The sequence below is a fragment of the Lepidochelys olivacea genome (genome assembly GCF_965140295.1).
Source record: "Lepidochelys olivacea isolate rLepOli2 genome assembly, chromosome: 12".
NCBI classification, from domain to species: Eukaryota; Metazoa; Chordata; order Testudines; family Cheloniidae; genus Lepidochelys; species Lepidochelys olivacea.
Window position 1 is genome coordinate 37567698 of NC_140422.1, and position 26870 is coordinate 37594567.

The following is a 26870-nucleotide window of genomic DNA, read 5'->3' on the forward strand; positions in this document are numbered from 1 at the left end:
CCTCAAAGCTGGTATCTCCAAGCTTCTGAATGATAGTTATGGACCTCAGCATTGGGATGTAGATTCTACTGAGAGCATCTATATTTGTAACAGCAATTTCTTCTCGTTGCCCGAACTGCTTTCAACTTTTTTTCTCCCCAAACAAAATTCATTCAGTTTTACCCCTTTACCCATTCCCTCTCAAACCCCCAGAAATACATACATCTAGGCCACCATCCCCTGGATGAAGAGGACTACCTGGGATTCCCTTCCAAGACAATCAGTCTGGTCCCTGAAAGATGAACTTGCACACTGGGAAAACTCAGAATGAGATTTCAACCTTGGCCTACCAGATACTCCTCCTGCATCATCCTGTGATGATACAGCAGTTCTGTTTTTATGATATAGTTATTGCCATAGAAACAATGGTGATGTCACAATGGAGCATTGTGATTTCACCACAGGAGCACGCAGACTGACACAAGAGAAAATTTTTCACCGTTCGCGGATGTCGGGAAGGAAAGTTATTAAAGAGAAGCAAGCAGGTGGAAGTTTTAATTAAGACTTGTTAAAAAAAAAAAAAACGAACTCCCCAGTGTGAAAATCCTCCTTTACACATAGGTCTTAAAGGTTAAACAAGAGGAAATCCATTTTAATCTATTCTTCACCCCTGAAGCTAGTTCAGAGATGGGTCCAAACCAAGCAACGCCAAAACTCTGGGGAGGTTTGGAGCCGGATCTGAACTTTTTATGGCTTCAGCACAGCTACTAATTTACTTCAGCTTGGGGTGGGAGAGGGATGAAAAACCCTCTCTCCTGCCCCCCCTGATAATTCTGCAGTTGGCTACATGGCACTTAAAGTCCCTGCCAGCCAAGGGGGCTAGAGCCCAAGTCAAGAAATTCAAGCCTGGTACCCCATGTGGCTGGTCCTAAGAACACTAAACCCTAAAAGAAAAGAGAATCTAGCACTAGTGAAAGGAGTCAGATTGCCCGAGGTTTCCCCTTGCTGACCTGCCACAGCACCTCAACCTTGATCTGGAGGAGGAGGAAAAGAGGAGCTCAAATTCCCTGGCCCATGAGTTGTTCACCTGTCCACTGGGAATAGGTCTGAGACCTACCAACTCACTGCACATAGTTCCCCTCAACAGCTATCGGATGTGTCACTACCGACCCAGGCTGGACTGGAACAGGTGAGCTAGCAGTGAGATGTTTTACAGGACAAATGAGCCATCCACTCCTCCACTCGTACTTTCTAAGAACAAGGAGAATTTTTTTTTTTAATGGCAGCAACAGTGCTGTTTATATAACTTGTTGATTTAACTACAACCACCGGTCATTTTCTCCAGATGGTCTTAGGAGATGCTGCTGTCTGGAATTGCTACAAGCTGCCTGCCCTCCTGGCAACACAGCTTCATAAAAGGACAGTGCATCGACTAACAGCTTCAATATGCTTATTGCCTTTCTTTCCAGAAATCTTCCATGCTGACAAAAGAATGCAAAACAAAGCAGAGAGACACCTGACAGAGGCAGAGTTCTACATCCCTAACTCTACAGGGTTACTACTTCAAAACATCTTGCTTTACAAAAAACCAGTACTGCAGGGCACAAGTTTAATTATCTTTTTCTAAGGGATGGGGTGGCCAGGCAAAAGCATAAAGGAGACCCTGGAAGTGACCAGAACAGCTCATATAAGGAAAATATGCTTTTGCTTTTAAAAGAGACCACCACCTTTCACCCAGATGAGTTCAGGGCAATTTGTTACAGAATTTGGGGCCCGTGTCCTGCTAAAGAGACAGATTTTTTTAGGTAAGGAAGCAACACAGTCCTTAACAGAATGATCCTGACTACATGGGAACATAACAGGTTACAGCACTCTGCATGCAAGCATAAGAGTCTATATTCAAGTTGGAATGGGAAAGTTGGCTCCCTATAGTCACCCAGAAAACAGAGAGACAGTCACATGGCCCGTAGAACTGCAGATCCTGGTCAGCATCCAAAGCAGTACCACCCTCTGGGAGGCAGAACATCCTGGAAAGAAGGTCTAATGCCAGCCAACCAGAATCTGGTGCTGCAGTTTTACGTGAAGGAGCACTTTTCCAGTGCATCGCTTCTAGGAATGGTGAGAGAAACAGAACATCAGTCAAACTGATGGTAGACAGGTAGCAAAGTGACCCCGGAGGCTCCCCCATTTGGGGACACTCATGTTTCTCTCCACGCCAGTCTTACCTAGTCCCATCTCCTCTTAATACACTTCTAGAAGAAATGGTGAATACTGCATTAATAAAGACATCACAGCAGCCAATACACTCACATGCAATCTGTGAGAGTGAGCTAGGAGAATCCATTCCAAACATTCTCTGTATGACTTGTTTAAGAGCAAGCATCAATTACACTGAATGCTGATGGAGTGTGCCACTTGTTGGCATGGCACTCAACTCTGTATGTGCTTGACTCGAACCAGTCTTCAGGATAATGTAGAATGCAGCCATCTCACCACCTGGCCTTCTGCTAATTTTTCAGAAGGCAGCTTAAACTTCCCATGAAACCCTGCCCTTTGGACCCTCACCTGTACACCAGTACTAATTTACAGGAGTAGATGATATGCATTCTGGGTACTCAAGGATAACAATGGGACTAGTGTAACTACAAAAGTAGCCTGGCATGCTGGCCTAATAATCAAGAGAGGGGAACAGCAGAAAACAGGCAACTGAGCATGATCCAGATTGCTCTTTTCAGCATCAGAATGAAATCAAAATACATGTACATGCCCTATGCTCTCAGACATTCATTCTGCTTCACCTGGGCTTTCGCGGATCACTGCCATGGCACCTCACCGGCAAACTCCAAACCATCCTGGAGAATATATTTGTGTGAGTGTGTGTGCATGCGGGTGTCAATTATCAAACAACGCCTCTTGAACAATCTTTGCTTTGCAAACATCTCTAAGAATTTGCTAATATTTATTTTAAGTCAGTAAAAAGCAGAAACACTTGGAGTCCCTGAGGTGGGGGGAAAACCCAAAACTATATATATATATTTATATATATCCAATGGATTACAGTTTTAGTATCACTAAAAACAATAATAAAAACAATTCATGGGGGGCAGCGAAGAAGTGCCAGGGATCCAGTTAAAATCAGTGCAAGTCCTTGTTTCATACCAGCAGCGTGACTGTCTCAGTCCATTTCTTTTGTCTAGCTGTGGCCAGGAGTGTTTAGCCTTCTGAAGATCTCGCTTGGTAAGCTGGTTGGGTTTGTTGCATTTGAAAGAAAATGACTGGGAGGACTGTTTTGCAGCCCTGTGGCAGTGTGAAATCCCAGTCCCTTGCACAGGCACATGTGTAACATTGACGGCATTGGAATTTCCATTTCCTTGAGCAGATTCAGCTGCAGACTCTGTGATGGAGAAACTAAATGCTAACCTTAAATTAAAACAAGACAACAAATAAGCACAAACAGAACTGAAGTCCAGCCATCAGTCACACACACAGACACAGAGAGAGAGTGCCTGATCAGTTTCCCTCTAACTAGACATGCTGGAGCCTCTTGAGGTTACCAGTAGAAACTCCTCTTCCTAGGCTAAATTCGCACCCCAAGAACTCTTCTTCGAAGTGTTGCTCAGCAGCCTGGCTTGTTGGTGGTGATGAGGCCAGGGAGGGGAAAGCAGGGCATATCAGGGAGTGGGGTCTCAGGGATGCAGCAGCTCTACCAAGGTGCTCAGGGTATCTAGATTTATGAGGGATGAGAAAGGTTTTCTTTTGCGTTGTTTTAAAATAATAATGTGCGTTTCCCCGAGCCGAACGTCTCTGCTTTTCCTCCTTAAGACTCTTGAGGAACCACTTCCATCAGCTTCTGGCACAGGACTGTCACGGAATCTGAATGGGAGGAAACAAGAGCGAGTTAAAGGCACCGGAATGCAAGTTTTACTCATTTCACCCTGGAGAGCTGGTTGCTTGTTTCATGATCCTCTGCCTCAAATGGCCTGACAGGGCAGCCGTCCCACTTTCTTCTTTCAAAGGAGTCTAAGTACTACATAGGTCTTCACTGCAAATCAAATACAGTAAGTCCTCGCTAAACGTTGTAGTTCTGTTCCTGAAAAATGCTACTTTAGCTTATACATGTTATAAGTTTTAAACAAACAATTTAATACTGTACACAGCAGTGATGATTGTGAAGCTTGGTTCAGGTGGTGGAGTCAAAGGGTGGAAGAGGGTAGGATATTTCCCAGGGAATGCCTTACTGCTAAATGATGAACTAGCACTTGGCTGAGCCCTCAAGGGTTAACAAATGGTTGTTAATGTAGCCACACACTCTACAAGACAGCACAAATGGAGGGAGGAAACACAGCATGGCAGAGAGAGACAGAGACACACACTGTGTGTGTGTGAGAGAGAGAGAGATGCATTGGCCCTTTAAGTAGGCTGACCCCACTCTAAGTACATTGCCTTTTTAAGTAGATCAGCAAGTTGAGACAGCTGCCGCTGCCAGCAAGCTCAGTCCTCAGCCCTGTCATGTCCGCCCCCTGCTCTGTGGGGATGGGGTACAGGAGTGAGGGAGGGGAGGGGGACACCCTGACATCAGCACCCCTCTTTCCCCCCTCTCTGAACAGCAAGCAGGAGGCTCCCAGGAGCAGCTCCAAGGCAGAGGGCAGGAGCAGCACATGGCAGTGGGGGGGGAGGGACAGCTGAACTGCCCGGCAATTGATAGCCTGCTGGGCAGGTGCACAGTGAACTTAGGGGAGCTGCCAGTCCACTCTGGTTCCAAGCCCCCACCAGCTCGCTCCAACGGGCTGCTCTTTCTGCAAGCAGTGGACAAAGCAGGCGGCTGCCAAACAGCATTATAAGGGAGCATTGCGCAACTTTAAACTAGCATGTTCCCTAATTGATCAGCGACATAACAACAAAACAACGTTAACCGGGACGACGTTAAGTGAGGAGTTACTGTACCAAGGCCATACGCTGCCTCAGTCCTTACCCACGACTTCCATCTGAAACAGCAAGAGTTTGTGCATAGAATAAGGGTAAAAATTAACCCGATGGTGGTGTCAGAGTATGTGTATTGACTATGTGTACATTTCTAAATCCAGTCTTATGACCTGCATGCTCATGGGAATTATCAGTTATTACTGAACATATGTGCACATGCCATTTAACACCTGTGCATATAAGTAAGGCCCAGATTTCAGAACTGTACATGCAGTTACTGCGGAGTCAGAGCAACGGTGCCTACACGTTGTGAGACAGCATTTTTGCTTGCATGGTTCTGAGTATCTGATCCTGTTCATGCATTTTCCTTAAGAACACAGCGATGTTGCACTGTCACAAGCAACCAACACAAGGGCAAATCAGAATGTGCAGCCCACTGCTGTGCTTATACACAACTGTGCAACAACAAAAGAGGGGGGCACATGCACAGTGGAGCGGGGAGGAAATTTAATTAGGAAACATTTCAACTGCAAACTTATGAGGGGAGGTATAAATTGTAAGATTTTTTTTTTTTAAATCATACGTTACCTTGACAGTGTCTTTTTAAAGTGTGTTTCAAATGGTTCTGTGCCCTCACTGCTACACTGAGTGTTCCCTGCACATGAGACAATCTTGGCAGATACAATTAATAGGGATTCTCTTGAGCTGGATCTGATCAGATTATCTACAGCATATTAATACATATGCGGGCATAAGGCTCATGTATGCCTAATTAGACACTTGTCAGATTTCTTATTTTGTGTTCTTGGACTCTTTTCTCTATTCTCTGCTTAAAAGCCTGTCAATTAATATGCTAATTTGCAACTCAGTCGCTGTGGAAATAGTTTTACCCAGACCGAAGCCTGATACTTAGAATTAAAATAAATAAATAAAGTCCTGAGCACTGTTAAAAAGTACTTTTCTTGTTAATAGAAAGCACATAGATAAAGTTTGGCATTTCTGCTTGTGTGCTTTTCTAGGTCAGCCAGCTGTATTAGAGTCTCAGACAGATGGTGGAGTTTAGTTACTTAGACAACACAGCTTGACTTTCTTGAATCAGTTGTTCAGACAGAGAGATTAGGTGGTGCCAGGCAGAGAGCTCTCCCTCCCTGAACACTCGCTGTGGTGTCGACTTTGACAGCGGAGACACACCTATCTTACATGAACACCTTACAAATAAAGCTCCCAAGAGAATCTACCAGGATATTGTCCATTCCCTGGCTGTGCTGTCTTACGCTGATGGTAGGGAGGGCATTGACTGGACCAGGACTCGTCTCCCTTGGCTATGTGAAACAGACAACATGTTGGGGGCTAATTCTGATCTCACCTCCATTAGAATTAGCCTCTCTGCACTCAGATTTTTACACTGTATCTCCATCCCCCTTCCCAGCTCACCCAGCAGGCTATTTTCCTCTGCTAATAAAGCTACGACACTGCAGCTCTTCGGGTGGCATAAGAAAGGCAGCCTCCACAGCTCGCTGGGGATTTATGTCCCAACCCATCATTTCCCTGTTTGCGGGGGGCGGAGCGAGCTTCCTATGTTTGGTCTGTGATTTGCCATGACAACAGGTGGACTATCATTCTGGGTGTCTGGAGCACAAGTTGACCAACCCATTACCAGCTGGATTGTTTAACAGAAACCCATTATAGGCCTTTGCAATATGAATTACAGCCAGTGCTACCTGCCTTAGCATGCTTAGTAAGAAGTGAATCACCATCTATGGAGCCAAAGCCAAAGGTGCACCCTGCAAAGGCTGACGGCTGTGGCTATAACTTACAGATGCTTTGGAGGATCCACTTGGGTTTGTTTTTCCACCAAACCCCAAAGAAGTAAACGGGGATCCCACTGAGGATGATAGCAAAGCCGATAGCACATTCCACTGGTGTCATCCAGAAGGAGACCACGATCAGGAATAAGCAGGCCAGGGTGAAGAAAATGGGCAGCAAGAGGTTAACCTGGACACAGGAAACAAGAAAGGGGTGGGAAGTTAGTCCAGGAGAATCGGAAACAGAGGCCAGTTACTCACAATTGAAGTTTATGTCCCTACAATGTGTGTGCCTGGTTTTGACCTGGGAGGGGAAGTGTTTGGATTCTCAGACAGACCCTGTGCAGATCATACCCCTGACTGCTCACAACTGTGAATGAGAGGTTGTGGATTTTTAGTTTCCCATGGGAGGACAGGATGCTCTTCATCCATCAGTTGTGGCAACACCCTGGATAGCTAGAAGTATTATCACCCCTGGTTTACAGAGGACATAAATAGGGCACTTGGAAGGCTGGCCTGACTTCTGGCCCCTTTCTTCCTTGGCAGAGGTGCCTGGTTTCTAATCTTAGATGAGGAACTTTCTGGACTCCACTCACATCTGCGTCTGAGCTCTTAAGGGGTATAGTAGAGGGACCTGGGCCCACCCTCTCTATCTGGTCCCAGCCCAGGGTCCTCTGTGAAGCAGCACTGGCAGGTTCCTCTGGCAGAGAGTCTAAGTCCACTGATCTGAGCTACTTCCTACTGATGTCCCTTCAGTTTGAGGTGTGGCCCCTATCGTCCAGTCTGTAGTGACTCATCTGGAGTAGCCCGCAGGCCATCAGTGGCATCCTACCACGGCCTCAGGTCCCTCTGGGCATGGGTGGATATAAGTGTAGAAGGGGCCTAGCCTCACAATGTCCTTCCAGTCAAATAGTACAGTTTACTCAGTGCTGGGTGCTTGCCAGTCTTCTCAACGGTCTCTCTCGGTCAGGGACACAGTGCTGCTCCCTGGCGGCTGTCCCGGCCATCAGACTTGTAGTGATGCTCCCCTCACAGAGGGGGGCAGAGTGACCTTCTGCCTCTTCGCCAGTCACCCTGAACTGAACCAGCTTCTCTCCTTTCCTTCCCTCTCCAGTCCTAGAGCTGGCTGCAGGTACAGATGCATGGGGCTAGCAGGTCCCATAGGCTCTCATTAACCCTTTACTGCTGGTGTGACATTTCTCTGCTCCATCACAAAGAGGTGAAGTGACTTGCCTAAAGCCACACAGCAAATCCCTGATACACCTGGAACTGGAACCCAGGAGTTCTTGGCTCTCAGTCCCACACTCAGTCCATCCATTATATATAAAACTATAGAGTATCTCAACTAACAGTCCCGAATGCAGCAGTATGACTAATGTGAGCTGTAGTGATTTAGGTCGTTGCTTTAGAACACCACAGGACTCTTAAAATAAGGGAGCAGACCCCAGCTTTCAGCAGGGAAGCCACTTGCTAAGAGCCATCTTGGGAGCATTGATCTGGGAAGGTCTGGAACGTTTGTTGCTTTTTGGCTGTTGGCGGCTTGGTGGGGATTTGAGTGCACTCAGAAGATGACGGCAGAGAATGCCTTTGAGAAGGGCTGACTGACTCCAGTGCTTGACACGATCTTGGCCTCAAACCAGATGGGCCCATTGTGCTGCCAGGGTGGCCGAGGACAAATCAAATAAAAATATTTGTTTAAAAAACAAGCTACAGGGAAGAGAACTTTTAAGTCAATTTCACGCTGGTACAAAGCGTTCGATTGAGAGCCACACGGGCTGACGTCCTTTACTAATAATCCCCAGAGCAGGTTTAGCACGGAGAGCTTTCCTGTGTGCTGCCCTGCCAAGGTACCTCACCCCTGACACGGAGGGAATTTCCACGACCTGGGTGTCTCAGCCCTGCGCCTCTATACCGATGAGGGAGCCAATGAGATGGAGTTTTGTGCAATGTGGATTCCCACCTACCAGGAACCAGTCTGACACCAGACACTCATTTCACACAGGCCTCTATTCATTCACATCGAACTTGGCTTGCTCTAAAGTTGCACCTCTGCACAGTAAAGCAGCTGGATCTTCCACTCCTCCCTACACAGATTTTCTCACCCTTACTGCTGAGGGGGAAATTTCTATACATGGAAGTCACATCCTAGAACACAAAAGAACTGCCCCTCTCCCGGAAGTGCCGCCATAAAGCCTCCACTCCCACCACCTTCCCACTAGCATCACAGAAGCCTGAGCACGGAGGGGGAAGCTCTGTGTCTGCAGGGCTCCCCACTACGCCGCCAACACCATCCTCACCTTGATGGGCCTTTCCAGCTCTGGCTTCTTGTAGCGGAGCCATATCATGCCAACGATGGCCAGAGCCACGCAGAGCCAGTTGAAGAAGCTGAAGAAGTTGATGACGGAGAAGATGTCATTGGAGAAGGCGTAGAGCACGGTCATGAAGCACTGCGGCCAGAAACAGAAGTCATGAGCAAAGGGATAGGCAGGGGAGAACACCATACGCTACCAAAGACAAGTGTCTGAGAGCAATTGCCTACCATCCAAGAGCAGTGAAGGATTTCCAGACATACGCAGAAGAGGTGGCTTAATTTTTACTAATTTAACCAAGTCTGATCACTGCATGGAATTATTTCAAAGTGAAACTTGCAATCCAGGGGTCTACTATGAGGTTGAGGGCCACATAAACAAAACACAGAAAAAAAGAAGGGTGGGTTTTTTGAGGATGAAAAGGAGGGGAACTTTCTTAGTGCTTAGCAAACCAAGGGTCTGAACGAGTCAGACAGAATCAGCCACATTAGGAACAAGGAGGACCTATGGAACATTTCCCCACACAGCTCTGCTGAATGCACCTCCATTCTGACCCGTGCTACCCCCTGTATTCCCAGCCTGAGTGCCCTCTGTGTGGCTCACCCAATGCATTTCAATCACGACCAGCAGGGCACAGTGCTCTTGCAGTCCTTGATCCCTGCCACAGCTGTACCAGTGCCCCCAAATCCAGTCCTGCAGCACCTGCTGCTCTTTCTGTCTTGGCATGTGCTCTGTGGGGGCCCCCAGTCATGACATCCCCTGCTCCTCCCCCCTCAGCTATTCCCATTGTAGACAGAGAATTTGAAGTGCAGTCAGTCTGACAAGGATGAGTGAGGTGAGATTGAGCTGAAACATGGACTGGATGATTCAGCAGGGATCTCCACTAAACTAACTGAATCTGTGACCATGTCATATTCTATCTGCTCTTCACTTCCTCTTTCACCCAGCCACGCTTCCTCCCAAAGGTTTTTATTTTGAAGTGCAGAGACGCCCACAAAGACTGTAACTACAGCCACTGTTCTACAGCTGTGGGTGCTCTGAGAGCGTCAGGGAACATCCGGAGAACGCAGATCAGCCAGAGGAAAGTTGTGACACCAAAGTGACACACATTTTCCCCAGGGGCCACCCATGGCTTTTCAATTTACTGGGGCTGGTGGCAGTCTGGATTCTCTGCTGCAAAACTTCTCCCCTCCCGCAAGTTCCTAGAACTGTGACTTAACGTACAGTGGTAACAGCTGACATTAATTTACATGCTAAGAAACAGCATATAGCCTCATCAGTGTTGCCTGGCATTTCAGCTTCCTGTGTAGTTCTGCGGTCCCACTAGGATATCCTCACCCCATGCGCTTCATTAAACCTAGAAGGCAGGTGGGGCCTGGGAGGACTACTCCCTATGGCATACTGGCACAAGGAGAAAGAGGAGGTTCACCTTCCACTGGGACAACAAACAGTAATTGCTTATTTGGGTTCAGTGGAGTATCCCACAGTCATTTTCCTGCCACCCCAGGAGGGGCAGGCACTGATGGATCTTGGCTTGCTCCACCTTCTTGACTGGTTGCGTTCTCTCTGCCACGCGTCACCTTAATCTGAAAGCCCATAGGACACTTACTGTGAAGAGAAGAGATGGCACTGGAGTGAGAAGCTTGGGGTGAATCATGGACAGGACAGAGGGCAGGTGACCCTCCCGGGATCCCACGAAGAACAGCCTGAGGGCAACAGAGCAGTTAGTCCACCTGGCACAAGTGTTGGCAGTCACTCACTCAGTCCAGGTTTGCATTCAGTACAAAACACGGTACAACAGCGTGACAGAAGCATAAGCGTTTTGGAGTGAGCCAGGCTGAAATGACACTCTGAACCAACCTCTAGTATGTAAGTATTTCCACACTAGTGGTGCACTGCTATTCCAAGTGGCAATTTTCTGCCACTTGAGCTCCCCACCCCTGCTATTAATTATTTGCATTAGAGTGGCACCAGTTGAGAGCAGGGCCTCAATGTGCAGCTTGCCCTCTACATCGAGAAGGCAGAGTGTGGGAGGAAGAAAGTATTATCTCATCTCCATTTTACAGACGGGGAACCAAATCAGAGTGATTAAGGGCCTTACTGCAGGTCATACAGGGACTCTGTGGCACAGCCGAGATCTGAACCTGGCTCTCCTGGGTGTCAGTCCATTCCCATCCTCTCTCCTCTTTTTGGGGAATCCTCAGTCTTTGTTTTTGAGGCTTTATAAGCATCTGGGTTTACATTAAAAATGCTTTCTTGAGCACTGCTGTTAAAGTCCAAGTCTGTATTTATTAGGGGGACCTGACAGCAAGTGTGAAAAATCGGGATGGGGTGGGAGGTAATAGGCACCGAATATCGGGACTGTCCCTATAAAATCGGGACATCTGGTCACCCTGCTATTTATTTAGTCTGCAGCCGAAGACACCCAATGACTTCAACAGGATTTTGTCCAAAGACCGCGAGACTAAGGCCTCCGCAAGGACCTGGGATTTGGCCTTTGGATGCTATTTAAAGCAACGATACTCCGCTCACGAGCCACGAGTGGCTCTTTACTGTGGCCCCTGCAACCGTCTGCAGCACATGATCTTAAACCACAGTGTGACCTAAGTTGTTAACCAATCAGGATACTTTTACTGTGTTATCAATCAACCGCAGCGGATAAAATAATAGTTGGCCCGTCATTTTGCTCTGAGGATTACATTTATTTATTTTTACAGGCAGCGTGCCTAACCGGTCTTCATTTGGAGCTGTCCTCACAGGAGCGTAGATATAGATAGATACATTATACATTTTAAATGAAACACTGAATTCACACGACTGTGGCTCTTTGGGGTAATGTGGTTCGCTAATTTGGCTCCTCGGGCACTGAGGTTTGAGTATCACTGATTTAAGGCTTTACAGAAAAAATGATCATTCTCCCTCCTTACATAGTGCACGGACCCTTCCCTCTCTGCATCTGTCCAGCGGCAGAACCTCAGAGACCTTGCTCCTGTGAGGACAGCTCCAAACAAAGACAGGTTAGGCACAGTGCCTGTAAATGGGATCTGCAGTACTGAGCAAAAAACATACCGAGAAGAAGTGAAGAGGGATCCATTGACAGACCCAAAACACGATAAGCCAACGAAGATGGGTATGATCCAAGACATCATGCCAAGGTGATAGTTCCCAAAGTCCTAGAAGGAAGCAACATTCCATCAGCATCTTGCCTACAGGGACTTGTATCTATTTACCCAGACAAGTTTTTAACATAAAATGCCCCATTCAGGTTGACTGTACACACACAGACTACTGAAGATTTTTCATACTGTTTTTTTCACATGTCCAGAACATTTTACGGAATTACATGATAGATAGAAGGCACTTCCCTGACATGCAACCATCTCTGGGGCAGAACATGACATCCATTAGAACAGCTTCAGCAACACCACACAATGGTTTAGGACAGAAAGTCTGGGAAAATACTGGATCCAGCTGCAACAGCAGGAGGATTCAGATATGCAAAATGTCAATTTAGTCCAGGACACTGGAGCAGACACCCCTGTTTTGGCAGGAAGTGCCATGTTCTCTTTAATGAGTCTCAGTTTTACATCTCAGCCTGATTCATCTCAGTATTGCTCCAATTTTATGCCAGTGCAATTCCGCTATTTTAGTGGAGTCATGTCAGCATAAACCTGGAGTAATGCAACCAGAGCTGATATCTCTAGCAGCCACGGCACCACAAAGCACCGTGCTGGTGTCTGGGTTCAACGTTACCCACAGGAGAGAATGCTGCCTGTTGAACTGCCAACACCAATTTATGCAGGGCTGGAGGGTTCCCCTCCAATACGGACCACACCCAGTCTTGCTTAGCTTCCAAGCTCACACAAAGCTGCACACTCTCCATAGGGCCAGGGAGCCGGATTTGTGTGGGTGCTTTAATTTTAACTATTCGAATAATGCTTATTTGTTTTTTAAAAAAAAAATCAAGTGCAGACTGACCCTTGGAGAGATTAGCCCGGTTCAATATTGACGGTGCGACCTTTTCCCATAAATGTCACACTCTGGTAACTGATTGGACAGTTACATGGCCAGTAGCCGGCAGCTAGGGTTATTTATGAACAACAATGCCATTTATTTCCCTCCCCCATCCTTGCTTATTGCTCTGATTAATCCAGCTCAGTGTCATGTGGGGACAACCCTTCCCCACCTCCCACCTACTGTCAAACATCAGCTTCTTGTAAGCAGCCAGGGTCAGTGTTGAATGAATGGGAAGATCCAACTAGAGATAGCACGAGGGATTCAGGCAGCGTAGAGAAATAGATAAGAGCATTTTTGATGTGACTCATCTTACCACGGCCACAGCTTCAGACGACAGCATTTGTTCTGTTGACAGGGTAGTGAAGTAAGCCAAGTTCGTCAACACGTAAACTAAGGTGACTATGGGCAGTGAAATGATGATGGCTAGAGGCAGGTTTCTGGGAGGAAGAGGGAAATCATAAAGTATTAGAATCTGGGGCTCTGAAGATCAGTTGGAGACATAATTCAAGAGACAGCATGCTAGGGAGAGATGCTGCTGTTGCAGAGACCAGCCTTTCTGAATAGGTTTTTGCATTGGCTTAAAGACTGCCCAATTTATTCCGCTTTTCTTTGGTCTTGCAGAGGGTCCAATCTGGACTCCATCCTCCTTGGAGAAGTTGGGGAGAAAATTCCAAAAATAGAAGTAGCCCAGCCTGGGGGCTGGGAGGTAGCAGGAGATGGACTCTTGGGGAGAAGACAGTTTGTGAGTGGACTCTGGCTGAGCAAATGGTTCTTGGGTTCAATGCACAGACTTTCATTTCAAAAGAGCTGACATGGGCCTCCTGCCAGATACCAATGTTAGAACACGCACAACAGTCTGCTGGCCCGAGGATAAGCACTTGTGCTTGTGGCTGTCTAGCAAGGAGACGGGAAGATCAGGGCTATAGCTGGCAGTCACCAGAAAGCTGGCTGGACCCCTGCAGCCCATGGGAACCACGTTCAGCTGTAACCTAAACAAATCCTCAAAGAGAAGCTGGTGCGAAGGCAGATTTGCCCTTCCTGATAGGCTAACTTAGTTTGTGCACACTAATTTAAAAAGGAAATCCTTCTTAATGCAGCAGACAATCTGCCTGTGGAGCTCAAAGCTGCAGGAGGTCAGGGAGTCAGAGTGGCTGCATTCGGAAAGGGAGTGGACAATTACCGTCCACAAAAACATGTGTAATTACACATGTCAAGGAAAGGGTAAATGAATCTCATGCTTCGCAGCATGCTGATCACCACAGGGGTCAGGAATTGGCCTAAAGTGCAGCCAGCGGTGCCGCTGGCAATCACGCACGGTTTGCACCTCCTTGCAGGCATCAGGGATTTGCCAGAGATGTTCTGCTCTGGCGAGATCAATCTCATGTTACCAGATCCCCTCATATAACCCTGACACAGACAAGCTATGGAGAGAAAGGCCCATGCTTTGGGAGGAAAAAAATGCAGAGGTCAAGTGTGCGTGGCAAACAGTAAAACTACATCCTGGCAAGCCCCCTGGCATTTTGGTGAAAATATATATTAGATATAATTATGAAATTGCAATAGAGCAACAAAGAAAACCCCCTTCTGCCAGCAAGTCACAACTCTGAAGGAGCGGCTGCTGAGCCAGGCCAAGGAAATGGGACTTTCAAAAGAGACTAGAGGGGGAAGGTGGTTTAACAAGGGCTCCTCTTAGACAGAGATTTTCTTTTCCCCCTTCCCTGCAGAAAACCCCATCCTTTACTAACGAAGAGCAGTCTCATTATCTAGCATGCATCGCCCTCAGCAGAGGTTTTGTTTGCCCCCAAAGCGAGAGTTTGTTTTACATTCCCTGGGATGGCTAGTGACGACACTTGCTGCACACAAAGGATGGCTTTACGTTAACGGATGGAAGTGGCATTTAGAGGGTGAACAGCTGGTGAGTTTCCCTCTCTAGCCAAGAGCTCACCATGTGGTGCACATACCTGTAGGGGTTTATCATCTCCTCAGTGACAAAATTCAGGTAATTCCTGCAATTTAAAAGACAATGGTAATTCTGGTTACAGAGATCAATGAAGTTAGACAAAGACTCCAACAGCCTAACCCTAACCTCAACATGCATACGCAAGCCCCACTAGAGACACACAAACCAAAGCATGCTCTGCAAAACCGAGGGTGGCCGTGTCTCAAATTTATGGCACAAGGGCTGAGGCTACCTAAAAAACCTTCAAACAGAAGTGTTCTCTGCAGGTCCCAGCATGCAATGCAACCAGCTTGCTTGGAATAAGACGGATCACTGCATGCCGGAGACTTATGGTCAGCTAGCAGCGCCTCTGTATTGCCAGAGGAGGGCCACAATCTGCCTTTATTTTTATTGCAAATAAAGAGAGCCCAGGTTTCTGGGAGCACACATGAGAGTGTGAAGGGATTAATGAAGAAACCTGTAGGAGCTTTGGCTTGGAGTTGTCAATTGGCAGACTGATGGGTCAGAACTGACAGCTGGTGGTCACAGCTGCTGGGCCCACGACCTCTACTTTGACCTTTGCTCCTACACAAGCCACTGGCACGGTTTTGCCAAAATCCAGCCAGTTTGAACCAATGGCCCATATAAGGCATATTACCTCTGAGTTCCTGCCCACAATGAGGGATGGAGCCTTCTCAAGCCCAGAGCATGTGATGAATCCTTTCTCCCACGCTGCCTTGGTTAGCTGGAATAGCCTTGCTGTCTCGCTGCACCTAATTGTCCCCTGACTCTTCAAATATCCTTCTCCGTCTGTGACGATTCTGGCCCACCCAGACAATCCCACCTTATTTAGTGTCTCTTGGTTTCCCTGGAGTTCGCTCACCATATAACCTGGGCATTTTACCAGGTTGCCCCTATACTTGCTCCCTGTTTTAAATACTGCCACTGAAACCACTTTCTTGTACTTGCACCCAGGGACTGGGGAGGGGCTGTAAGGATTGAGCATGAAACACGCGAGACAAAAATGAAGCAATTGCACTGTTACCTTGGTGACGAGTAGAGCTAGACTAGAAGTTCTGGGCCGTGCCCTCCCTGCCAACTCTCTCAAAGAGCTGAAGACAAAGAACTAAACTACACTGTCACTGCAATGAGTAATATGCCAGCATCTTACCAGCCTCCATAGGCAAAGAGACCGCTATACAAAGCCAGAACGATGTTCCCCACATCAACATTTGTGCCTTCGAAGGAGTGTTCAGGACTCAGGTTTGACACATCACCTACATAGGGACAACAAACAAACCAGGACAGAATATTAAGATGTGAGAAGCAGACAAAGGCTGAATCCCAGAGACTGTTGCAGGTTGACACAGACAGGAGTTAGGCAGCGAAATGGTCTGGCAACACCTGGGGACAAAAAATCTGCCGATAGGGCATTAGTTGTGTTGATGCAAAGCAGGCTGCGTTAGAAAAGGTGTAGATAGGTTTCTATTGGGCTCATCTCCTACTGCGTTACTCCAGTTTCACATTGTGTGATTCCACTGTACTAAAACTAGAATAAGTGAAATTAACAACTAACTACAGCAAGAGTTCTCACAACTTTCCCACAGCGTGGATCATGCGAACAGAGAAGACCTCCTAGACACCTCCCCTCCCATTCACCGCTGCACAACATCCCATCTGACAACGGCGACGATTGCTTACGTGGGAAAGTCACATGAGGGAGCTAATGTATTTTTAGCTTCTTTTGATGCAAGTTAGCAAGTGGAAATCAGGAGATGAAAGCCCCATGAAAGCAGCCAGCTTTCCTAAGGGCACCTCTGAGCACCTAATCCCCAGCACCAAAGCCCACATGCTGTTTCTCCTGGACTCACCACTGCTGGAACTTGGGCTACACGACAAGTGCTACAGTGGTGCAGCTGCACCGATGCTGTACCGCCCCGGCGAAGACGTTCTACGCTGACGGGAGAGTGCCTCCTGCCAATATGGCGCTGGCTGGCCAGCGTGTAGGTCGCTGTAACTTGCATCTTTTTCACACCCCCGAGCGACGTAAATTAGATTCACTTAAGTTGTAGCGTAGACCTGCCCTAAGACACTTTATGTGCCAATAACAGAGGTTGGGGCCTTGATGCCATTGGCTAAATTCCAAGGGGAACAATTCTATCCTGCCTCCCAAAAGCTCCCCAGCCGTTTCAACCAAATAGGGGATCCTCGCTTATTCCCTGTCCTGAATGGTTGTGCAGCAATGCTGGGTGGCTGTTAAACAGCTGCTCCTTCCATCCCAGCGCTAGCTACATTTGAGCCGCGGTTGAAATGATTCCTGTATTATGCAGCTTGCAAAATGCTTTGGGATCCTTCCGGCTGAAAGATGCTCAAAAGACTTTGCTATTATATCATCCTTCCACCAAAGGCTGCTTTTTCTCGATAAAGACCTAGGATTTCTTCTAGTTTCACCAGTGACGCAATAAAGCAGCAGGTTATGGTATCCCCTTTGAATTGTGGGAAGGGAAGTCAGCTATCTTAGGGTCTAAATATCAAAAGTTCCTGTTATTTATCCACTATTGAATTAAAAAGCCATAAAAAGAGGATTTGATTGTAAATTTACTGAAAGCCCTTCCAGCACACCCACAGGGGTTATTTGTTTTGCTTTAAATCTCTCTGAGGTTGTTTTGTTTCATGCTGTTTGATCTGGAGCCTAAACCCAGCCACCTCTCCTTCAATGAAACAAGTGCGCTCCTTTGTGAGGGAGGAAGACAGGGGAGCAGCACAGGATTTGGTGAGGCACCTTAGCATCTGATCAGCTGGGTTGCCTCCCATGTGATTCCTCTTACAGCAGGGATCTGCATTAATCACACAGGCAACTGTTATCACATGGCAATCAGCAGCGCTCCGGGTTAACCCTTCTCCCTTTGGAAGGCTACATTCCACAGATTCATACCAGAGAAGGAAGAAAAGGGGTATTAAAAGCCAAGGCACCACTTTTTGCTTGCGCTGCAAAATTTCAGCTCCCACGCACCACCGGGCTCTCAGCAGCATCACGTTTACCCAGGCTGGCTAGAAAAGGAACACACAAAATAAAGCCGGGTGACAAGGAGACTGCTAGAATCTAGCACATTTTCATCCAGTAGCACTTTCTATCAATGAAAAAGGACAACTATCCCCTGCAATATGATGAGTCTGAGCTGGTTTGCTGGGGTGAGCTCTAAGTAAGTGCCAATGGGAGTTACCCAACTCAATGGCCTGTTTCGATATTTGTCCCTTCCACCTGACCCAATGCCTTTCATCCCACATGGTCTCTCCTTCACTGTCTGTCTCTGCCCTGCTGCCACTGCTCCCTCACCTTCAGCTGGGTTAAACCAATTAAGCCTTTAGCAGGCCCCTAGTGCCAGCAGCAAGTTGTGCCCCCCATTCTCTGAGTCTGCTCCTGCTGAGACCCGTGCTCTGATCGGGACACCTCCTGCATGCTGTACTTACCATTACGTGTTCCTCTGAATCACACGAGGCAGTCAGAGTTGGCTAAGGAAGCTAGGGCCAAGTGGCTCTCTATCAGATACTCTCACAATTCAGAATTGCCACCAGCTAAGCAGATTCTTCCTTTTGTAAGGAGCGTGGTTGCTTGCATGGTGAGAGTACACAGAACAACGAGATCTCTACGCATGAAAGAAATCAAATAATCCTGGGCCTGATCTCGGGACAAGAACTTGTCAACCCTCAAAGCGATAACTGGAAATTCTTAAGCAATTAACAGAATAAATAAATAATTGATAGATCAGGCTACACTGCAACCTACTCAAGTGCATGTTTCTTTACACCCCAGAACCTTGCCAAGGACGTTGAGTTGATTACCGCGGAAGGACTGTTATACTGATAACAGACTGTTCAGGGCTCCAGCACTTCTTTATTCCCCAACAGTCCATAGATCTCGGTCTGCCTTTCCCCCGGCTGCAGCACACAGTAACTGTCTGTTATCAAGGCCAAGCAGAGCTGCAACTCACAAGCTAGTGGCCAGGAGCACAGAATCCCTGAGTTGCCAGCCAGAAATCTGTGCTGCCAATGCAGGAAATATCCCCCAGCTGGGAACTTTATAGCTTCTGTGCAAAGAGAGTTTGTATAGTTTTAATCCGGATTTGGTGCTGTGTTGCGCTTCACAGATGCCTTGGCTTGGTGTCAGGGAGATTGGCTGCCTCTACAGGGCACATGATCAAACAGAAGTGAAATGAGCCACAGAATATGTGCTACAGAAGCAGTGTTTAAGCACCACAGGAAAAATAAAGCATAACTTTTCATTATTCCTTGGTTGGGCTGTGTGGGTGTTGGGGTGGGTGAACGGATAGGACATAACACACACACACCCCTGCACTTGCCATAGCATGTACCTAGCCCATGCCTTTGCATCACCGAGCTGCTAGTCAGCAGGGATGGAGTCAAATAATAGCTGTGTAGACGTTGTGGCATGGGCTGGAGCTCAGGCTTTGAAGCCTAGGGAGTGGGGTGGGCTTCAGAGCCCAAGCTCAAGGCTGATCCACAACTTCAAAGTGCCGTCTACACCAGTGGTGGGCAACCTGCGGCCTGCATGCAGCCCATCAGGGTAACCTGACTGCGGGCCGCAAGACATTTTGTTTATGTTGACCGTCCGCAGGCACAGCCCCCCGTAGCTCCCAGTGGTCACAGTTCGCTGTTCCCGGACAACAGGAGCTGCGGGAAGCGACAGGCCACAGGGACCAACCACTGGTCTACACAGTTATGTTTAGGGCGGTAGCGTGAGCGCAAGTCTGTCGACTGGGCTGGAAGGCTCGATTCCGCAGACGTGCCCTGAGTGGTTTAATGACAGAGCCTGCCTTCCCATTCAGTAGCAAACGTGCTCTGGAGGGCACACCCGCCAGAGCAGACATCTTCTTCCGACCCTGCACCAAAGTTCCATCTCCCCATATCAGGCAGGAGCAGCACATCCCTAGGGACATGCTTAACTGCACCAGCAAAGCCATATTTGTACAGACGCGGCAGCCAACGCGTTACACATTGTGGGACAATAAAGGTCACACCCCAGAAGTCAGTCCAGAAAGGTCTGCAAGTTATTTCTCCCCCACGGGCCAAGCCCTCGAAGCCTCACTGATGAGCCTGTCTGACTTCATCCGCCCGTCTTCAAACAAAGCCGAACAATATTCGCTAAAAAGGGCCCGGCATTTAAGCTGGAGATTCAGGGAATTCTGTTTGACACAGACAAGCATAGCATCTCCCACCCTTTTACCGCACGGCTCACAGTTAAAACTGCTGCACGTGCTCAGGAATCTGTGCAAAGGTACCCGTTCGCAGCTCAGACTGCCAGGGCCCACACATGCTCAATGGTGTCCAATACTCCCACGGAGCAGGATGTTACTATACAGGTGTAGAACACCGGTTACAGTGCTCTGTTTATACCCACTTACCCTTCCTTCCAGTGGATACCCCCTACTCAAAATACCGTCTGTTAAGAACACTGGCCTCACCTCATAGCAACAAGTGCTATAAAGGCAACATCCTTGCTTCCCCCTGCACTCTGGTTTAACTGGGTTGTACAATTACACTCTGCTCACAAATTAACCACATTAAGGTAACGAGTTCTGACACAATCCCTATTTGACGCCTGTAATTGTACCTGTAACCTCTCTGCCACCTGGGGCCTTCGTACAGAAGGAATCTTTCATTCCACGTGCTGCATGTTCAGACCTTTTCTTGGAAAGCCCTCATAATCGTATCAGGTCATGTCCATTCCCGATTTAATAATGCAGGCTCTTCTATTGAGGTTAGGCAATTCATTGTAATTAAACCTGTATAGCTGGGCTAACTGGCAACGAGAGGGGAATGCAGCCATCGAAGTCGAAGAGCGAAGGGGAGCGATGCATGGTTTTCCAAGTGGGTCTAACTCAGTAATGAAACCGAGCAAAGAGAAACATACACTAGGGAAAGCTCCCAGTGACGAGAGCTACTCAGTTGGGGCAATGGTGGGAGCCCATCAACTGAGTCATTTAAAACAAGATGGGCTGAAGCATTAGTGGGCCTATTGTAGGGAAAGCCATTCTATACTTGCCCCCGCAAGGCAATGGTTTAGATGGGACTCACATGGGTGTTGCTACCTTCTCATTTCTACAATCGGCCTATTCCTAGTGCTGCTGCCGTACGTCTAGCCTTGCCTGCTCTTTGTATGACCACTGCAAGTGAAGGATCCTCATCTCTTCTCCTGAGAGGTGACCGAGCTTGAGAGACTCTATTTCTGGCTCTGAAGGCATGCACTGGGGATTTCAGCAAGAGGCAGAGCTGCCTCGCTGCTTGTCAGTCTGGACTCCTGGGTTCCATTCACGGCGCCTGCCACCGATTGGCGTGGCCTGGGGCAAGTCAGAGCACATTTCTGCATCTCAGCTCCCCCTTCTGTAAAATGTAATAACACTTCCCTCCCCCGAGCGCTGGGAGGGTTAGTTAGCTAATGTTCATAAAGTGCTATTATTAAATTATTATTAATAATCATCATCCTCAAGACCTGGAGGCCCAAAGGGCATTCTGGTTGCCAAATTCCTTCCCCTCTAAGTGCATCATTATCTTCATCACAGAGCTCTGGGCTCTCAGAGGAGTCCAGAGTAGGAAAGAACTACTTGTCCACTCCAGCTCTGCTCCTCTGTAGGCTCATAAACCAGAAGGGGCAAAGGCTGCCTACCATCTGCCTTCCTAACCACTGCATCAAACCACTCATCTGGGTGTGACTCCTGCTAGATCAGGACCAAAATGGTATTCTCTTAGCCTCAGAAAACAACCTTCTTGATAGGTTATTGAAAGCTGCAAAGCCCAAGGAATCCATTTCAACAGCATCTTCCATACACCACCACTGCACACACCACTGTGTACACACAGCTTTGCTCAATTGTTTGTCTCCTTTGCATTTTGTTGCTACCAAGGAAGCATAATCAACCCCTTCCCCTGTGCAACCTGCTTCTGATTTCTTACAACTTTTGTATCCACCAGTGTGGAAGTTGCTCTTAAAAAATACAGAACTATTGGCTCCACACTTATGGGGCCATGTAGGCTGGGTGTCACAGGGCAAGCTTTCTTTGGGAATTAGAGAAAGCAAAGGTGGTGGTTAGAGATTTTAGGGAATGTATCAAGTTACTTCCATTTTTATCTTAGGTGCAGATGGGGTACTTCACAAATAACCCCCACCCCTTTCCCATTAGGGCAGGCTAATGGCAAAATGCAAACTCCAAACAGTCTAATGCATTCCCAGCCATTTCCCACAAGCTTATTTTATTGAGCACAGCAGGTTTAATCCACATCCATAGAAACTTGTAGCGGAGTAGGGGGTGGAGTGTGAAGGGAAGCCAGCCAACTAAGGTCCTGAATAGGGACTGATTTAAGGCCAACCAGCTTGTTCTGTAACAGAACCAACGACCCTTGGGGATGGCATAGCCACCTATCTGTTGCTTGTACTCAGTTTCCAGGATTGCAATTATCAGAAGCCACAGCCTTTAATCATAGCCCCATTTCAGTAAGAAGCTGTGGGGAAAGTACAGGGTAAACAAGAAAAGCTACCGATTGCATTGATCCATCAGTGGTCTGACCTGCTACTGCTACAGTCAAAGGCTGTTTGGAGGTAGACAGAGAAACTGTGCGGGTTGATGTGGAGGAAAAAAGAGCAAAATATGCAAGTTTTTAGTGCCATACAGTTAACAGTATTAGCACGGCTGTATTTTAAAAATGGAACCTTTAATCTGATTTGCTGTTTTGAATCTACCCTAGTGGCCAAAAGTAATTTTTCCTTGGCCAGTTTGCAATGAACTGGTGGGTCCCAAAGCTTAAACACCAACTTTGATGCAGCTAGGAGAATGTAGTGCATTTTGGGTACCTGCAAATAAGCACCACTCAGCTTCTCAAATACAGACAGACAGATGAGCACCCTGAAGAGGTAAACAGCCATAGGCACAAGTGTTTTGCCCATTTAGGGCTTGCAAACATGGTGTAGCCACATGGTGGTGACGATGGATACACAGGGTGTACTACACTGCCTATGATCGCTCTCTTCAAGCAACATTAAAATGTTGAGTCATCGCCTACACCCCCATTGCGGGACAGTCTTCCATGTGCACCATGCATAACTGCAATCACCACACACACAAACGGGCATTTGACCATACAGACCCTATGACTGGAAGAGAAATCACAGCAATTGTGCCTGTATTTTTATGCACGTTAATTTTTTTGCACCGGCAACTGCACATGGGCAAAGTCTAGGGGGTCACTAATCCTGCCCTTGGTCACCAAGAGCTTTAACACAGCAGCTGGCAAGAACAAACTGGCTGGGTAAAAACTAATTATGCCTCCTTTCAAACTAGAGCATGCAAACTGTGCAACACATTAACCTGCCATGCCCACCTGACCTCAGGCAATTGGCATGTGCCTGCATCAACTATGCCCACTTGGCCTCAGACGTTAGCATTCATCTTTGCTTGGAGATTAAATTGGTGGTTAGAGAGCAACAAGCCCATAAAGCAATCCTGCATAATTGTGTTATTCACCCTCCAGTGTGAAATGCCTGATTAAGTCTTCAACCTGTGGCCAGCCCAATATGATTTAGAGCTGCATAGAACACTGTCTGCTTTTCCAGACTCTCCATTCACTCTCCCATTTTGATACCTTCACCCACTTCTCTCTCTCTCTCTCACACACACACACGATGACAAAGAGGAACACTGAAGTTTATCTTGTAACAGCAGTTTTCCTTGAAACCTCAAGTGCTGGTAGAAGGTGACCGACTGACAGCCATGGAAACAGCCTCTCTTCTCATCATACCCACACAACTGGAATAGCATGGGCAACAACAGGGCAAGCTTTCCTTACCCCCATTCCCGTACATGCCTCAAGTGTGATCTGCAGGGCCAAATTCAAAAGATGAGAGGGGAGTTCAGTTTCCATAGCCCTTGGCCTCTCTGCTAAAGATCTGAAAGTGGGGGGAAAGCAGGAGGAAGTTGTGGCGCTGGGTGTTGCCATGTGAGCACCTGTCCACTAGGTATTTGCACTCTGACTCCCAAACTCATTCCAAACTGTCAGGAGTTTGCCACCATTAGATCTGCATAAGTGAGCTTCATGTCCAAGGTCTATGCCCCATTACTGGTCCCCTGAGTCAGCCAGCCAGCCAGCAGGCATTAGAAGAAAAATCTACTGACTGTTGTAACAATGTTAATTGTCTGCTGCTCTCTGAATGATTACGTAGAATTAACTCTGGGTATGGAGTGCAGGGAACATGGACAATGAAAACACTTGTTCAATCTGTGGCCCTATGTATTGTCAGTATCTGTCCGCAGTTTATCCTCTGAGATCCTTCAAGCCTGAGATTTTGTTAAATTACCAGCCAAGCACTGCAAATTTCCCTGTCAATTCAACAGAATATTTCTTAGCTTCTCTTTCATGGGACTCCAGAACAAACCAGACCTCTATAACCTGACCAATCTTTGCTATTCACAAAGGTTTCTTCACTCCATCCCTTGGTCTCATTACAAATTTGTCCTGACAGGCTTTTTCAGTGCATTCAACTGCCATTATTGCCAGGAGAGTGGAAGAGAGTAAACTTTCCCTCCTTCAGATCTGTTCTAATCAGGGGATTTGTCACAAACAAGGCAATTTTCTTTTTCTCCTGCCATGGAATTAGCAAAATGAACCTCACTGAAGGAGGTAGATCAAAAGGGAACTTCCTAGCACAAGGGAAAGAGATTCAATTAAAAATAAAGATACATTTACAAACACAAAGCCAAGATGTTGCCTTGCAACCGGAGTAGGTAGATAATATTTCTACTGGGCTTTTATGGATTTATTCTGTGCTGCTTTGCTTAGTCTCTGAAGGTTTGGCTCTTCAGTGCCTAACTCTTATTTTAAAAAGAGTCCCACGTACAGTGGGAAGTTTGCCAGACACAATCGTTCTTTTAAAGACCGTTTTACCCTGAACAATGAACCAGTCCATGAGGTGGGGGACCCAAGAGTACAGGATTATATAGTTTGCATATGATTAAAGGAAAAAATGAGGTTTGGGGGCTAATCTAAACCCTCCATGGCAAATGTTTGAAATTCAGCCTACCTACGTCTGTCCTTAATTCACCCTGTGTCGGTTCAAAAGCTGCAGCTCTCTGTGTTAGGTCTCTGAGAACACAGTGAAGTGAGTTAAGGACAGAATGGAAGCCTTAATTCTCAGTATTGCCACCACAATTGATTTAAGGCAGTCACTTTGAGGCTCACAGGCAAATGATTTAAAACCAGAATTCAAGAATTTTTTAAAAGTTGTGACCTAACAGAAATCTGAATTTAATTACTCACCCTTCACACATGCACCCCTCCAAAAAAAAAAATTGGTGAGAACAAGTTTTTGGTTTGGGTTTAAGCATGCCACAGCAGTGTCTGTAACCAAATATTGCAGCATTGGGCACAAGAACCAGAAATTGAATGTGACTCTTTTCACCGACCACTTTTTTTTTTTTAACACATTGAATTAAATCACCCAGCATCAATAGAAAAAAGGAAGTTAGGATTTTAAGAATGTTCAGTTTTAATAATTAAGAAATTTAAAAAAAAAATTAAAATCTGGTTTTTGACTTTAGAATGTCCTCTTCATGTTTTCCACGTCTAAATATACCAATGTATTCTTATGTGGTGCCACAGATTAAAGGTGCCAGCTTTAAAACTGCCCCAGTGAAGCTATTATATTTTTTCTTTAAACAAATCCTTACAGTCTGATTTCTTTAAGCAGGCCTTCAATAGAGCTATGGGTCTAAATGCAACAGCTGCAGAACTGCAATGGGAATAATCAGGATACAGTTTATGTGGCTCACTTCCTCGGAGAACTTTATGGCTTTATCAGATCAGATCCAAATCCAAGATCAGAAGGTAGTTCGCAGGCAGTCAAGGCCACCCCAATCCTCTTGGTTTCTCCCTTCAATTTTGCTCCAAAATACTCATCATCCATATAATAACTTTAATTGAAACCATAACAAACCAGAGGTAGACCCAGGAATATAATTCAAGAACCAGCTGCTGCAACTGGTTCCGTATGGTCAAACCCCTGAGCTCCACGGATGACTAGGCAGTCTTCCAGCCAAACAAATCTAGATGCAGACTCTAGCCCCAAGTGTTCAGACTCCCAGCACCTGTTCTAATTGCTAGATCACATTGCCTCTTCACTAGGCAATACCTGGCCAAAAAGCACCTCGACATGCTTGGAGAGAAGGTACTAAGTAAACATTAGCATATCACTAGAAGAGAGAAAAAAGACAGTCTGTAGTAGCAGTGGAGGAAAAACAGGGGTCACATCTATATTAGAACGTTCTCTCCCTTTAACTATATTTATATAGTTTAAACTGGTACAGCATGGATGCAGTTGTGACCTATTCATGTACAGGAAGCAGAATAACTATACTGACATAAGATACCCTTATACTGGCATAAGTGTGTGACACCATGACTCCCCAATATTCACCACTGTCATTAGGATATGTTTTGTACGAAGTATGCCTTGTGAGGTATCATTGTAAAAGTCTTGATCTGCTAGACATTAACCTCTCATTGAATTGTATGTGCTATCATCATATATGAAGTTATGAAGTTTGGCTATGTAGGTGTTACTGAAACCCATTCTGAGGTTGAACACACCCACAAGCAGCCTTTCAGGTACAACAGTAAAAAGGCCAAACAATGTGAATGGTTTATTGAGAAAATGCACACAAGCACCAGGATTACCCCAGGAACTGTGTAGAACAGAAACCTCTCAGAGATAGCACTACACAATGGGAACTGTTTGACTCAGGTCACAGCAAAAGAGCTTTCCAGCAAGTGGGAAGAAGATCTAAAAGGGGGACAATGACATCATGATGGTACCTCACTCTCCTCACAACA

At 46.8% G+C, this 26870-nt stretch overlaps 1 protein-coding gene across 1 annotated transcript in view; it reads right to left on the minus strand.

The window, feature by feature from the left end:
- Positions 1-2902: 2902 nt before the first annotated feature.
- The window catches only part of SLC7A5 (solute carrier family 7 member 5), a 60813-nt gene continuing 36845 nt past the window's right edge, over positions 2903-26870 (minus strand). Inside the window, exons 3-10 of the mRNA XM_084644321.1 lie at positions 16144-16249; positions 14995-15039; positions 13347-13470; positions 12086-12189; positions 10626-10722; positions 9005-9154; positions 6720-6897; positions 2903-3852 (exon numbers count right to left, since the gene is read on the minus strand). Of these exons, the coding sequence (XP_084500447.1) occupies positions 3797-3852; positions 6720-6897; positions 9005-9154; positions 10626-10722; positions 12086-12189; positions 13347-13470; positions 14995-15039; positions 16144-16249 (860 nt within the window). The 3' untranslated portion in view covers positions 2903-3796. The remainder of the gene's footprint in view (positions 3853-6719; positions 6898-9004; positions 9155-10625; positions 10723-12085; positions 12190-13346; positions 13471-14994; positions 15040-16143; positions 16250-26870) is intronic.